Consider the following 15422-nt stretch of genomic DNA (forward strand, 5'->3'; position numbering starts at 1 on the left):
TCCCAAAATCTTGGGCTCTTTCTTCCCAGCTCCTGCAGTCTGAACCTTCCTGCCCCACCTAGATGACTGTGGTAAAAGACAGATACTTAGATCCTCCAGTCGCTGACTTCCCTCCAGAATGGCTGCCTGCAAACAAGTGAGATACGGTTCTGGGGCCCACACTTCTGCCTGAGTACCCAGCGCAGCAGGCCAAGGTGTCCTCTTGGACTGCCATCAACACTGGCCCTGGCTGGAGCTGCACACAGGAGGACCTGATTTCTCAGCTATTTGGGCTTCGGAAATTAAGTCCAGCCTCTGCCAGGTCTAATCCCTGGTCTTGCTGCCCAGGTCCTGTGTGGATTCAAGGCAATGCTGCCTCAAAACAAGGACCAGGTGCTGCTTCAAAAAGCAGAAACTCCTGGGCCCCCTACCCAGGGCCTCTTGAAATTCATAGACTCCCCTCCCTACAACCCAAGGCCTCTCTTCCCCCATCAATCACTTTCTCCCTCTCCCCCACCCTTAAATCTTTCCCTACACTACCCTTCTCCAAACTCTCATTTCTACTCTTCTGACTCTAATTCTTACTTTTTCCAGTATATCCCAGCCTCCTCGGCTTTCTTTCACCAGAACCCTCCCTGTTGCTCAGTTCCACAGTCGTCCTCTTCCTCTGAGGCTCATAACTCCTCCCTCCCCAACCCACTTCTCCATCCAGAAGGCTCACGTAGTGCCCCACCTGCCTCCCCCAGCCCCAGACTCTTTTCTGGGGCCCACTCTTCCAGGCAGACATGGCACTTGCATCAGCACAGGGAGCCTGGATCCCATGGGGTGGTGGAGGAACGCGTGGCAAGCAAGAAGGACACTGCAGAGCTCAGGAATCCAGGCAGCCTGGTCCAGGCCCTGGTGGCCCAGCTGGGGCACCAGCGCATTGCACTCGACTTGCGTTTACTGCTTTTGCGGCGCCTGTGGCTAGGCAGCCCCGGTCAGGCCCCAGTCGTGGAATATCCTCTATGTCTGGTGTGTCTCCGACCACGCGGCCCCTCTTGCCCCATTATCAAATACGAAACTGTGCCCCGGCTGCTGGCATTCCCCCAACTGCTGCCCCATACAAAGGGCAGGAAGTCCAGGCCACTCCGAATAGGCATCGGCTTTGGCCTCTGCCTGCCTTGGGGCCAGGCCAGCGCCTTGCATCTACTGTCAGAACAAGAGCAGGAGGAAGTAGGACTTCAGGCCAAGACTGCTCAAGTCCCGGCATCTTGGGCAACAGCATCTCAAGATCCAGCAGCTCAGGCTCAAGCTCAGGCAGATCTGGCATGCAGCCCACCCTCCCACAGCGAGGACCACAGGCCACCAAGCTCTCAACCACCAAACTCCACCAGCAGCTCACGGTCTCCCCTCCTGGGAACAAGACAGGCCACTGTCTCCTTGAAGCCCAAGCCCTCCTCTGCCCCAAAGAGGTCTGTCTGTTCAGAATCCATTCCCCCAAAGACTTTCCCATAGTTCCACAGCCACGGAGGATCCTTGGAGCACCTCCTCCAAACACCACTCACCTTACTAGAACCCAGGTCTCTGAGTTTCCCCGAGACATCCTGAAGGGTTGGCTAGCTGGAGGTCAGGTGTGTTCTCCAGCTCTGAACCCTGGGAGTCCCTTGTGGAGTCTGCTGTCTCCTGGCTAGAGGATCAAGGGCACTCGAGGCCCCATCTAGTTTTCATTGTATTCAATAAAGCCTAATCCTGTGAAACTTCTGTTGTCCTACTACACACACAGAAGGATGAGCAATCTCCTCCCAAGTGATTAACTGCTTCTGAAAACACCCCTCTGGGTCAGCTATGAGTCAGTTCCAGCTAAATGGTACACATCAATAACAACAACACTTACAGAATGGGTGGCTATACCTACAGGGGCGTAACTTCCCAAACAAGCCCTATTAGGGGGGAGTCAAAGGAAGGACAGAGGCCAGAGAGAGACTATGTCACATATGGAAGGACAGCAAGGGACACATAAGGGCCAAGCACCAGAGATAAACTGTGTGCTCTAGCATATTTAGTTCATGCATTTAATTGAAATACAGAGCTGCCTTATGTATACCTTAGCTAAACACACAGGCAGCCAGTCCTGGAAGAAGGAAGTGCCTCTTTGCAAGGAACAGCATTCATTTAATCCACTTGCAAGAAACACACTGATCCTCCAAAATCAGGAGGTGGAGTGTCAGGCAGAGAGAGACCTACTCAGAGTCACATTATCTCCTCAACTCCTGCTCTGAGAGAAGCCAGAATCTCAGAAAGTGGACAGCCTCCATCCCACAAACTTGCTCAGGAGGAAGAACACTCCAAAAGAGGGAAAAGCCCCAAGAAAGAGAATGGAAGACTGCCACTTCTGCCAACCAAGCAGGGCGGGTTTTTAGTGACTTCTTCATATTAGAGTGGTAAGAAGTGGTACTGCCAACTCCAAGGCATGTGGTTCAAATTCACCAGCTGCTCCACAGGAGAAATAAGACAATCTCCACCTGTGCGATTACAGACTCTGAAAATTCACCAGAGGGTCAGCAACCTTCTCATACTTATGGATAGTGGTTTTGGGATGTGAAATTTGTTTTTTTTTCCCTGGTTTTAAATGGATCTCTGGAGGCCTTGTCCATACGGACTCAAAGGTTGAGCTCGTGGCAGTCTGAATTCACCAGGGGCTCCATGGGGAAAAGATGAGCAATCTCTTGTGATTTACAGCCTCATATACCCAGTGGAGGGTCAACTACGACTTGGTTCCAACTCAACAACAATAGATTGAATCTGAGTTTTGTGTGGTTTTAAAGTCCTTGCTGCCTTCATTAAGAGGAAAGAAACTTAAAAGTTTTTGACCTTGGGCAATTTTTCTTTGGGACTACTGCAGGTTTGTTCCAACTTTTAATGACATCCCTACTCTCCAACAGGTTTCTAAGACAGTAATGTTTACAGCAGAAGACTTGACTGTCTTTAACAGAAAAGCTGACTGATTTAAACTGCTAAATTTTGGTGGTTGTTATGTGCTACCGACTCCAGTTCATAGCAACACCATGTACAACAGCTCTGAACCCAGCTAGCTGTCTTGAGCCAATTTCATTATCTCTGACACCCCCTACCCCCATTTCCCCAGTCACTCAATCTAACTCATCCAGGGTCTTCCTTGCGCTGTCCCTTCACCCTTCTAAGCATGACGTCCTCTTCCAAGGACTGGTCCCTCCTTGCAACATGTCCAAAGCATGTGAGACCGAGTTTCAAAATCCTTGCCTCCAAGGAGCAGCCTTTTGGGCTAGCAACCTCATTATGTTCAGAACTCACATCACCCTTTGTAGTGTTATGAGTCCCAATCCAAGGACTTCATTACAGGTTTACTAGCCACTATTAGGAATTCCTGGGTGATGCAAACAATTAACCACCCAAAAGAGAATTCTGGCGTAATCCATTTCACGTTCCATTAACCAAAAGGCTGCGCTCTCCAGCTAGTCGAACCTACCAGCGGCTCCACAGTAGATAGTGTCTCCCACAAAAACTCAATATAAGGTGCTATGAATCAGAATCGATCAGATGGCAATAAGTGACTATTACTCTAAACATTGTTCACACGTCCAGTGGCTTCGCAGTGGAAGGGGTTAGCGACTCGAAGTTCTGGGTTATGAAAACTCCATGAAACACAGTTCTATGAGCGGTCGCGAGTAGGAACCAACTCCACAAGCAATTTATGTGACCCGTCTCTTTGCATAATCACTGCGGGTGTCTCCTTCACGAAAGCCTTCGCCTCCCAGCCAGGAACCGAGACCGTGGAACCCGCGGTCCCGCGGGGAGAAGAACGAGCCCGCGACGCCCTCTTGCGTCACATCCCGCCCAATAGTGCTGACGCGGATGGAGGTGCTGCGTTTGCGCGGAGGGAGCGACCCGATTGGTGCGCGTTAGCACTGCGCGTCTGGCAGCCGGGTTGGGCGGCCTCGGGATAGAGTCCGAGTGTAGTTGGCATCGCAGTGTGTGTGTGCCAATTCGGGGGTCCTCCCGGCGGTAGCTGGACTAAGTGCAGCAGCGGCCGGGGCAGGAGCCAGGGGCCGGGCGAGACATGTCCCCGTTGGCCGCGGTGTGAGCAGTGACGAGCGGCGGGCAGAATGGGCCGGCGCCGGGCGCCGGAGCTGTATCGGGCCCCGTTCCCGTTGTACGCGCTCAAGGTGGACTCGAGCTCAGGGCTGCTCATCGCTGCGGGCGGCGGGGGCGCGGCGAAGACCGGCATAAAGAACGGCGTGGTGAGAGCGTGGGCCCTGTAGGGTCTTTGGGGGCTGACTACGCCACGGGCTAAGGGCGATGGTGGGAGGTCCAGGGGTCGTGGAGACGGCAATAGCTCAGCGTCTGGCCCTGCCAGTCCCCGCCGGGGTTCCCGGGGCAAGTCAAGTGCCTGTGGTGCGCATTTCATCCAGAGGATTGATAAGACCCTTAAGGCGAACACAGTGCTGGGAAGGCAAGAGCGTTTCAGCTCGATTTCAGGAGCGGCTCCAGGGTCTTCCTCTGCCATTTTCCGGGGAGCCCACCGGGACATTCTTATCTACCCTCAAGCAACGAGTGAGAGAGGCACATTTGGCCACAGACCAAGTTCTTTCACTTTCTGTAAATGGGAAGCAATACTTCCAACTCTGGCAGCCGTACAGATTTGTGAGACCCAATCAGAGACTTTCACAAAGGTTTGTGCACTGGGAATCGCAGTAGCAAAGGGGTAAAAGCACCAGACTATAGAGATGTCAGTTTGTCTTTCAACTCTCAAGGAACCTCTTAGCCTTGCTCATCCCTGTTTCCTCTCCCAGCACTTTCTGCAACTAGAGCAGATAAATGGGCGCTTCAGCGCCTCCTTGCTACACTCGCATGACACAGAGACACGGGCCACCATGAACTTGGCACTGGCTGGTGATATCCTTGCTGCAGGGCAGGATGCCCACTGTCGGCTCCTTCGCTTCAAGATCCGTCAGCAGAAGGGCAACAAGAAGACTGAGAAGGCAGGTGAGGAACCCTCTCTCTAGCCCTTTGGAAAAAAGAGATGAGTAAGATAACTCTCCATTTGATCTAAAAAGAAGTGAGCAGGAAATGGAGCTTGGTAGCAGGCTGTAAGCTGGGCATTGCCACAGTGGAGAGGAAGACTAATGTGATTGAAGAAATCTGGGACCTGGCAGGCTGTGTGTGTTGCAGGTTCCAAGGACCATGGACCTCGACAGAGGAAGGGGGCAGTATCCGCAGAGCAGAAGTCTAGAGCAGAAGAAACCCACCCTGAGGGGTCAGAACTCAGTGTCGAGACTTTGAAGGCTGTGCAGACAGACTTCAGCACTGATCAGTTGCAGAAAGTTGTATGCTTCAACCATGATAACACCCTGCTTGCCACCGGAGGGTCAGATGGCTTCGTTCGTGTGTGGCAGGTGTGGTGTTTTGTTTTGACTTGAGCAATGGATGTATGATTGGTTTAGGGCAGGTGTCAGTAACAACAAGGTTAAAATTGTGAGGAACTAAACGTGAGTTCTGAGAGATGTGTGAGTGAAGCCTGCACTTAATGGCCATTAAGAGAAAAAAAGAGTGCTCTGGCTGAGTACCTGGGCTAACTATAGCGGTGACTTGGCTTACAGGTTCCTACTCTGAAGAAAGTTCTGGAGTTCAAAGCCCACGAAGGGCAGATTGGGGACCTGGCTTTAGGGCCTGATGGCAAGGTAAGGAAGTGGAGGGATGGAAGGGGGCAGGGGGCTATGCTGCCTGCCCAGTAAGTGGGTTTCCTAACTGTCCGTCCTTGTAATCTTTATTCCTATTTAGTTGGTAACCGTGGGCTGGGACCTTAAGGCCTCTGTTTGGCAAAAGGATCAGCTGGTGACACAGCTGCACTGGCAAGAGAATGGACCCACTTTTTCAAACGTGCTGTACCGCTACCAGGCCTGCAGGTGTGAAGACCCCAGAAGGTGGCTACAAGAGGCACAGCTTAGATTGGGTGGGGGAATGGGGCATCTGTGGAGGACTGTGACCTTAGTAGGTGTTAGCCCTGGCCTGACCTCCTGTGACCAGGAGGGCACAGACCCCTGAACAGTTAGGCAGGCCCCAGGATCTGAGACTGACTCTCTGTCCAGGTTTGGGCAGGTTCCGGACCAGCCTACTAGGGTGCGACTCTTCACAGTGCAGATTCCCCACCAGCGCCTCCGCCAGCCTCCACCTTGCTACCTCACAGCCTGGGATGGTTCCACATTCTTGCCCCTTCGGACCAAACCTTGTGGCAATGAAGCCATCTCCTGCTTCAGTGTCAGGTGTGAGGCAGTGCTTGATTGGGGATGAGGTGCCTGGGGAGCTTATGAAGGAGTCCTGCCTGACCTGCCTAAATCCCTAAGGGCCACTCTTGGTGAATGAGACCCCACCCCCACCCCCTTTACACAGGCCTCCCAGACAGTAAGCGCTTTATTGTTTGTTGCAGTGAGTCGGGCACCTTCCTAGGCCTGGGCACGGTCACTGGCTCTGTTGCTATCTACATAGCTTTCTCTCTCCAGGTAATGAGTGCAGGTGGGCACAGCCCTGGGCTCTTTGGGGTGGGACTCTGAGCCTACCTCTATCCAAAGTATGCAGAAAGGAGTCTGGCCCATCCTGTAAAGGGAAAGCTTTCTGGGATCAGAGGGCATATTTTCCAGTGGGGTACCACCCCACTGTGCTTTTCCTCACCCTTGTCCTGTCCCCAGCGCCTCTACTATGTGAAGGAGTCCCATGGCATTCTGGTGACAGATGTGGCCTTTCTACCTGAGAAAGGATGTGGTCCAGAGCTCCTTGGGTCTAATGAAACTGCCTTGTTCTCTGTGGCTGTGGATAGTCGCTGCCAGCTGCACCTGCTACCCTCACGACGTGAGTCATTGTTGGGGAATGCACCCCTCCTACACCCCCCCCACACACACACACACACTTAGCACTTTTGCCCTGGAGAGCTGTAGTCCTCTGTCTTCCTGAATGGAGTAGATTGAGGATCTTGTTCTTCAAGCAGTGAAGTTGCTTTGCCTTTTGACTTTTCCCCTTACTCCCCCTACAGGAAGTGTTCCTGTGTGGCTCCTGCTGCTGCTCTGTGTTGGGCTTATTATTGTGACCATCCTCCTGCTCCAGAGTGCCTTTCCAGGCTTTCTTTAGCCTCCCTTCTCCCTGAAAACCAGGGACACTGGATACAACCACCCTTTAGACAAGAGTGGAGGCCTGGAGCCCACTGATCCCTCTGTTTGGGTCTAGCTGAGATTGCCTTCATTGAGACCAGGAGGCGCAGCTCACCTTTCCCAGTTTAAGCTCAGCTGAGACTCTGTCTGGGTCCTAGGAACTGTGCAGTCATCACCTGTGAATTCACCCATGATAGTGGTTTCTGAAGCCCAGGCCACACTACTTGCCATCTTCCCGCTGCCTACCAGAGACTCTAGAGCTGAACTTGTTCCTACTCTACGAATATGTGAAGATGCTCCAAAACCCAGGGAAACTACCGTCCTTCTTACAGAAATCATGTTTCTCCTCTCTCCTCACAGCCTTGTGGCCAGTTGCTTTTCTCAAGGAGCCCCTGGCATTTGCTGGGGCAAAGATTGGCTGAGGACTTGTAGGGAAGAAAAGGGAAAATCCCAGAAGAAATCCATAGGTTCAGTTAAGCTGTAAGTTCCTGCTGAACCATCTACCCAAGTCTTGGAGAAAGGGAAAATGAATCTGAGCCCCTTAGGCAGAAAAAGTTATTTAATAAACAAGAGAAGACCAAGACCTAAATAATTCTTCTGTCAGCTCTTGCCTCTCTCGGAAGGTAGGCAAGTTCTGAGGTTAAGCAGCTCCTCTGGGTGCTGGAAGATGGCTTTGGCATACTGGTGCAGGATGCGATTCATATAGCAATGCTGCCTGGGGAGCAGCCCCTCAAGGAAGCCAATGTGGCCACCTCGGGCTGTGATGAGCAGTGCAAGGTGGGGAGACTGTTGGGCGGTCTGGAGGGGAAAGGCTGAGGAAAGGGCCAGAGAAGTCAGGAATTCTGGCCTTTACTGAAAGCCCAGGCTCTCTCTGCAGCATCTCGTGGCCCTTTCCCCGCCTCAGGCTTAAACGTCAAGGTTCAAGGCACTCACCACTGTCGGGAGAAAAAGGGTCGTCTGCTGCATTGAGACAGAGCACAGGGACTTGGATGGCATCTGCCTTGGTTCTTGGGCTTGATGCGCGGTAGTAGACATCACAGTCTTGATATCCAAAAGCTACAGCTGTGTAACGCTCATCAAACTGGCGAATTGTGCGGGCCTGGGTATGGTGGAGGTGTGTGAGTCAGGCTAGAGCAAGAATGAGGAGTGGAACATTGATGGGGAGCAGGAGGGTGAGAGACTGTACCTGTAGCACAAAGTCTACATCCACCATTTTTTCAATAGCCTTTCTGTTTCTGCAAAAGAACAGACATCTGAATCTGGAAGAAAATTCTAATCTTCCAAAAGCCCTCTCCCTCCACCATCATCACTCCTGAACCTGACCTCAAACCCTCAACTCTTAGTTTAATCTATATCTTAAAGATTAAGTCCCAACTATAGAACTCACCTGAGCACTGGGAGAACCTGGTTTGTCTGCCATTCTACCCTGCTGCTGCCCCCTACCCGCTTGCCAAGACCCTACCGGCCCACGAATCTGCAGAGTCCAGCAGTGAGGTGTTGATTGAAGAGCCGGTTGAGTGGGGTCTCCAGGGAGCGAGTGGTCTCAAAGGAATCCCAACATGCAGAGAAAGTCAGTGCTGCTACCACCCCAGCGGCCTGCCCCGTCCGTGCCAGGTAGTTGAGCACCAGAATCCTGCAGGGTTAGACCAGGGGCCGTGAATGCATTCATGAGATGGGACAGAGCAGGAGACGTGGGGTGGGGATAGGGGGAATGAGCCTAGGCACTTTACCCTCCAAGAGAGATGCCCACAGCCAGCAGGGGAGCTTTGGGGTGGCGGTGCTTTATGTGGTTCATAACTGTCTCCAGATCTTCAGTATTGGCAGCACAGTAGGTCCTGTAAGTCTGAGGGTAAACCAAATCACTGGGTAGAGAGAAGGCATAGAAGAATGCTGCTTAGTCTTTGAGCTAAGTGTAGGGAAGGGATGAGATGGAAATTACTCTTAGGAAAGGGTATGGGGTATGTAGATGGAACCCCAGAACCATGTATCTTTGATGCGCAGGAGATGAAGGGCCATTTCCTGCTGTGATGTGGAAAGGCAACTTACCAGCAGTTCTTCCCCACGACAGCCCCGGTTGTTAAATACGACAGCCCTGTCGCACACAAAAGTACATATTAGCCACACCCTCCAGGAGTTCCTCTCCCCTTTTGGCAGTCATTAGACCCCAGTGAAAAGGCTCCCTTTATTTAGCACTCTTCCCCCATATTTATCAGAGTCTGAACGGATTTCTCCTCGTTACAGGTCCTCATGTCTAACCTCCTGTACCCGTCCTTACCTATATCCATCTCTCAAAGCTTGGTCAACTAGGTGCAAGATATATGTCTCCTGGCTACTGCCTGTAATGCCAGGAAGCAGTAGTACAATGGGCTGGGTGGTAGGGTCAGGGTATTGACTGCTGCCGTCCTGGCCAGCCCAGTCTAGCAGGAACTGTCCTCCATCTGGGGTTTGGAGGACTTCACTGTGGTTTCAGAGAGAGGGCACACAAAGACAGTGTTAGGAACTGAAGGTACCTTCACAAAGCTTGTCACTCCCCAAACACAACCTCCCAACAGCATTATTTGAGGGTATGAATGGCTTTATGCAGAGCATTGAGGCTTTAACAAGGTGGAACAAAATCACAAAAGATCGGCTATTGCCTCTTGGCTAAGGAATTCTATAGATAGCCCTTTAATATACACGTTCTCATCCTTACCTTCAGAACACCGAGGTACCAGGGGCAATGATGAACTTCATTTTAACAATGGCAGAGAGTTTTGGCTCCCTTATAAATTTGCACTTTTGTGTTCACTCCTTCTGTCCCTCCTTACCTCCTATAAGAGACTGGGGTCCGAGTCTGCAGTATGACACGGAAGATGGTTTGTAGCCTCCCCTCAAAACACCACGGTGTAGGGTAGAAAGTCTCTCTAGTGACTGGACAGTGTTGCTCCAGGAAGGCCAGGAACTGGGGCCCTGTGACCAGTTGAGGTTTCTGTAATCACATGGCACAATCTGCTTCACTCCTCTGGTTTTGCAACAATGTGAAAAGTGAGCAAGTGCCCAGGCCAGCCTGGAGGGCACTGCTTGGTCTAGATAGAGGTAAGATTCCCAAAATTTTCATCTAGAATGATAGTACTGTCCAGCTGGCCCTCCAAGAACCCTAGTCCTGGAGTTGGCCCAGGACCAAGGCTAGGGTCTGCTGTGATTAGGTGCTGGCTGCCCCAGCAGATTAACCTGGAAGCACAGGACTCGCGGGTTTATAGTAGGCACAGTGCCAAAAACCCAAACCAAGCCTACTGTCACTGAGTTGACTCCAATGTACAGCAACTGTAGGACAGAATGGAACTTCCCAGAAGGGCTTCAGAGACTACAGTTTTTATAGAAACAGACTTCCTCTTCCCCCACCCCCCTACCAGAGTGGCTGGTGGATTCGAACCACTGTCCGGTTTTGGTTAAGCTGAGTACTTTAACCACAGTGCCACCAGAGCTCCAAAGCAGTCTGCAAAAGCATAATTGTGCTTATTTCGTAGTGCACAGTTTCAAATGGACTTCGTATATTGTGAAAAACAGGTGAAATCACACAGATACACACAAAACAGAATAAGAACAAGTGAATGAATCCAGGCATATCTTGCTGTTTTGGGGTAAACTATTCCTGCCTGCTGTACTAAGTATATTCCCGACCAAAACCATTTTGGAGATGAGTATATCTCATTAACTGCCCACAAAACCAATCTGTCTTAAGAGGAAGTGCAATCAGTGCTCTTTAAAGACAAAGGGAACTTTCACATACTTTTGGGCATATTGTCAGGAGGGGCCAGTTCTTGGAAGAGGATGATGCTGGGAAAGGTAGAAGGCCTGTGAAAGAGGAAGACCCTCAACAAGATGGACTGACACTACAACAGTGGGCTTGAGCCTATAGGGACTCTAGAGGGTGGTGCAGAGTAAGGCAAAATTCAGGCACGTTCATGGGGTTGCCTGATTCCTAGTCAATAGCACCTAACAACTAAGGAGCTCTGCTGGGTGGGTGGTCACCAACTACAAGAAAGACAGGCAGTCTCTACCTGTGGCCTCTGGAGGGCCAGCTAGGGGTCAGTTCTGTCTTGATGGTACACAATAAGAGGTTAAAAAAGAAATAGCATGGTAGGAAGGAGGGCCTAAAGTTCTAGGCAGAAACTAAAGAAATGCAGTGCTGTTCAATTCATGACCTTTGCCTTACACTTGGATTACTCACACATTCCCTGTCATCTACCCAAGACTAACTGGCCATTCTTTCTGCCTCCTGGCCTGAGATGAATGACTTGTATATTCCTGTTAGCAGCAGTGTGTGCTTATACTGCTTAAGGGCTTCTTTCTGCCACATTCCACTTTCTCCTGTAGTCTCAAGCTAGACCATACTCTAAATGCTAATGTGAACAGATTTCCTTTTCCTTCATGCCACCCAGGGGTAATGCAGCAGGGATGGGATGACAGGGACAGGTGTGGACAGTGGGCCCTCAGCCTTGACTTTTAGTCCCTCTGCTTGGTTCTTTCTAGAAGGACATCAAGTGATCGAGATGGCCTAGCTACATAGAAGAGTAAGGAAGGGGGAGGAAGCTGTACACAGTCCAAAGGTCTCAAACTCAATAATGGAAATCACATTTCTGTTGTTTTTATGTGCCATCAAGTTATCTGAGACACAGTGACCTTATGCACAGGAGCTCTGAAGCCTGCCCTGTCCTGAGCCAGTCTCACTGACTCCAAGACATCTACCCTCATTGCCCCAGTTACTGTATCAATCCATCTCACCCAGGGTCTTCCTATTCTGTACTGTCCCTCCACCTTTATAAGCAGGACCGGTCCCTCCTGGCCACGTGCCCAAAGCAGGTCCTAAAGAACTCAAGGACCAGGTTCCTGTTTATTTTACAGTCCCAATACTCAGATAGAGGCTGAATAATAAACATGAGAGGCATAATTGTGTGAATGTTCTGAGACATGACTTATATTATTCTTAAACTCTGGAAAAATAATAGCTAGAATTCACTGTGTATTTCTGCAGGCATTGGCTTCAACCATTTGAGATAGGATATTTTCTAAGTAAACAGTGATCACAAATATTAGTGGTTTGTCTGAAATTACAGCAAGTAAGAAGCAAGGCAGGATTAATTCTAATAATGTTGTATGCCTTTGAGTTGGAACTGGCCCATAGTTGACCTTCCAGGAAGTTTTCAGAGGCAGTTAATCGCACGGGAGGAGACTTGCCCATACTCCCAAGCAGCAGCTGGTAGATTCAAACCAGCTGGTGGATACTAAACTTTGGGTTACGAGGGCCTTGCCACTAGACCACCAGAGCTTCCTAATTATAATAATATTACCGCTTCTGAAATAATAGGCCTTTGTGAACCCTCTGTATAATAGCACACACTCAGATTAGACTAGTAGAGATGGCATCAAACTGGAAAACAGAAATGAGGAGGAACTGAGATAATGGGGTTAGGAGTGTCTTGACACAGTGAGACTGGCTCCAGATAGAGCAGGGTTCAGAGCTGTTGTGCATAGGATCATTATGAGTCTCAGGCAACTCAACAGCACATAACAATGATTCTAATACAAAAACTTTGAAGATTATCATCACTATGCACAAGGCATCATGCTAAGTATTGATTTTACCTCGTGATCTTGACAATATGGGATAAGTCTGTGGAAACAGTTTTGAATCTTGAGTAACTTGCCAAAGGTCACAAAGCTCATAACTGGCAGAACTGAGGGTACAACCTCAACTCTGGTTCTAGAGCCTGTGCTCTTAATTGTACTATAACCCACTACAGTCCAGTCAATTCCAGTTTATGGTGACCCTCAATCAGTTTCCATTGCTGTAAATATTAATGGAAGGAAACTGCCTCATCTTCACCTGTCAAGTGATCGAGTGACTAGTACATAGACTTGAATAGGTGACCTTTCACTTAGCAGTGCAACATGTTAATACAATATTAAAAAATAACCCCAAAACACTGCTAGTGAGTTGATTCTGATTGAATCATAACAAACTCTGGCTAACATTGAGAAGAATGGGAATCTCAGAACACTTAATTGTGCTCATGAAATCTACCGAGCAAGGGAACACTACGTTGCATGGATAAAAATTAAGAAAGGTGTGCATCAGGGTTGTAGCCTTCCTCCATACCTATTTAATCTGTACACTGAGCAAATAATTCTAGAAGCTGAATTCTATGAAGAAATATGTAGCATCAGGATCAAAGGAAGACACAGCCTTCAATATGGATTACATCTCAACATCAAGTAGACAAAAATCTCACCACTTGCAGATAAGCAATATCATTATAGATGGAGAAAAGATTGAAATTGTCAGCAACTTCACCTTACTTTGATCTATAACCAACACCCTTCGTACAAGCAGTCAGGAATCAGGAAACATTGCACTGGGCAAGTCAGCTGTCAGAGACCTCTCCAAATTAGAGTAACAAAGATGTCAGTTTAAAGACTAAGGAGCACCTGATTCAGGCCATGGTCTTTCCAGTCACTTGCTGTGCATCTACTTAACAGCTGGACAATGAATACAGATGACAAAATTGATGCTTTGAGGTGGTGGCAGAGAAGAGTACTGAATATCCCATGAACTGCCAGAAGAACAACCAGATATGTCTTGGAGGCAGAGTGTTCCCTGGAAGCAAAAGTGATAAAGCTTCATTCATCTCACATACTTTGGGCATGTTGCTAGGAGAGGCTATTCCTTGGAAAGGGACCTCATGCTTGGAAAGGTGGAGGGTCGGTGAAAGAGAGGAAGACCGTCAACCAGATGGATTTGACACAGTGACTGCAGCAGTGGGTCCAGATGTATCAGAAATGATAAGGATGAGACAGCATCGGACCAGATTCAGGTCTCTTGTTCATAGGGTCACTATGAGTCATCCTTGACTCGAAGGCTCCTAACAACAACAACAGCATAGTACCCCTCTCTTGTGTTTCCAAGGGAAGTCTGGTGGTGAAGTCTGTAGGTAGTTGCACTATTAACCCAAAGGTGGTACTTTTATTCTGGTTTAATTCCACCAGAATCTCTCCAAGGGAGAAAGATGCAAAATCTCCTGTGTGATTAAACTTCAGAAACCCAGTGGAGTATCAGCTATGACTCGGTTCCAATAACAATGAGAGTGAGGAAGACTATAAATCTTCACAGGAGGAAACTGCCTATTTTTCTCTTTTGGAGCCATCTTACAGTTAGCATCCTGACACATTACGAACTGGGCCACCAGGACACTCCAATTGTGCTACTATCAAGTTGGTTCCACCTCACAGTGACTGTCGGGCATCCATGGCTGTAAATGATAATGGAAGAAAGAACTGCTCATCCTTTGCCCATGTAAATCTAGTGGATTTGAAGTACGTTCAAATCACACATGGTCATTGGGTTAGTTAGCCCAACTCCCTATTGACTACACCGCCTGAGTTCCCTTAATTAACTGTCTCAACTCATTCCCTTCGAGTTGGGACAATTCATCGCTGACTCTCTAGAGAGTTTTCAGAGACTTGAGGAAAGTGCCCATTTTTCTCCCAAAGAGGAACTGGTGGATTCGAACAGCTCACCTTTGAGTTGATAGCACAATTATCTACTAGGCCTCTGGAGCTTCCTCATTGCCAAGGTCTTGAGTTATTATCAGTTTATTGAATCTTTACTCAAACAACTCAATAATAAAAAACAAGGTGCTGATTAATTAGTTCTCAGGTTTGATTTGTATAGAATCATTTCATTTTACTTGTAACAACGTTTCTCAACTCACTCCTGAAAATTAATTATGTGTTAATATGCCATAAATTGCTGCTGGGACCAAACCTTGTCCTTAGGGCTACAGAATGAAGCTTTCCCTACATTTAAATCAGTATTTGAAAGTCAAGAAAGTTTGGAATATAATGTGTAGTCAGTTGCAAGTAAAGAAAAATGTTTAGTTAAGAATAGTGCCACTTGGGGGTGGGTAGGGAGAAAAGTGCAACAATGAATGATTAGAAACCCTAAGTCTCTGTAAACTTTCATTAAAATTAATTTAAAAATAAAATAAAAATTGAAAAAAGAATAGTGCCAGTCAATATTTGTGACCAGACCTCACAAAAGATGTGAAAACTAAGAAGTAAGGTTTATATGATACTGTTATATTTTAGTGTTTTAATTAAGGAAAACTAAAAAAACCTTGCAGTGTTTCCTTGCTCTTTTCTGACGACTGCCTTGTGGTCCAAGTATAGATTTTGCATTAGCAAGATCAAGTGTTCTAGGATTCCCATTCTTCTCAGAGTAGCCAGTTTTTTGTGATCCACACA

At 48.7% G+C, this 15422-nt stretch overlaps 3 protein-coding genes across 3 annotated transcripts in view; 2 read left to right on the forward strand and 1 right to left on the reverse strand.

Annotated features, from left to right (window-relative positions):
- The first annotated feature begins 348 nt into the window (after nt 1-348).
- LOC102861660 (chromosome unknown open reading frame, human C2orf53) lies at nt 349-3944 on the forward strand. Its single transcript, XM_006880699.1, has 2 exons — nt 349-1194; nt 3756-3944. Exons 1-2 carry the CDS (start codon nt 349-351, stop codon nt 3942-3944), a joined length of 1035 nt encoding a protein of 344 aa, XP_006880761.1.
- A 13-nt stretch (nt 3945-3957) lies between these two features.
- PREB (prolactin regulatory element binding) lies at nt 3958-7119 on the forward strand. The gene is made up of 9 exons (XM_006880596.1): nt 3958-4238; nt 4791-4983; nt 5170-5393; nt 5598-5678; nt 5779-5903; nt 6087-6260; nt 6425-6497; nt 6684-6843; nt 7025-7119. Exons 1-9 carry the CDS (start codon nt 4104-4106, stop codon nt 7117-7119), a joined length of 1260 nt encoding a protein of 419 aa, XP_006880658.1. The 5' UTR covers nt 3958-4103.
- Nucleotides 7120-7739: 620 nt separating this feature from the next.
- ABHD1 (abhydrolase domain containing 1) overlaps nt 7740-15422 on the reverse strand; it is a 13179-nt gene continuing 5496 nt past the window's right edge. Inside the window, exons 2-9 of the mRNA XM_006880597.1 lie at nt 9947-10107; nt 9415-9597; nt 9186-9231; nt 8870-8982; nt 8602-8772; nt 8326-8374; nt 8073-8238; nt 7740-7951 (exon numbers count right to left, since the gene is read on the reverse strand). Of these exons, the coding sequence (XP_006880659.1) occupies nt 7740-7951; nt 8073-8238; nt 8326-8374; nt 8602-8772; nt 8870-8982; nt 9186-9231; nt 9415-9597; nt 9947-10107 (1101 nt within the window). The remainder of the gene's footprint in view (nt 7952-8072; nt 8239-8325; nt 8375-8601; nt 8773-8869; nt 8983-9185; nt 9232-9414; nt 9598-9946; nt 10108-15422) is intronic.

Source organism: Elephantulus edwardii, unplaced genomic scaffold, assembly GCF_000299155.1.
Source record: "Elephantulus edwardii isolate Elephantulus edwardi_28Jun2011 unplaced genomic scaffold, EleEdw1.0 scaffold00009, whole genome shotgun sequence".
Classification (NCBI taxonomy): domain Eukaryota; kingdom Metazoa; phylum Chordata; class Mammalia; order Macroscelidea; family Macroscelididae; genus Elephantulus; species Elephantulus edwardii.

Coding starts and splice junctions, on each gene's coding strand:
- LOC102861660 (XM_006880699.1), top strand. CDS start 349: ATGCTGCCTCAAAACAAGGACCAGGTGCTGCTTCAAAAAGCAGAAACT. Junction 1,195..3,755: donor CAGAACAAGAGCAGGAGGAA/GTAGGACTTCAG, acceptor TTCGCCTCCCAG/CCAGGAACCGAGACCGTGGA.
- PREB (XM_006880596.1), top strand. CDS start 4,104: ATGGGCCGGCGCCGGGCGCCGGAGCTGTATCGGGCCCCGTTCCCGTTG. Junction 5,679..5,778: donor CTTTAGGGCCTGATGGCAAG/GTAAGGAAGTGG, acceptor ATTCCTATTTAG/TTGGTAACCGTGGGCTGGGA. Junction 5,904..6,086: donor TACCGCTACCAGGCCTGCAG/GTGTGAAGACCC, acceptor CTCTCTGTCCAG/GTTTGGGCAGGTTCCGGACC.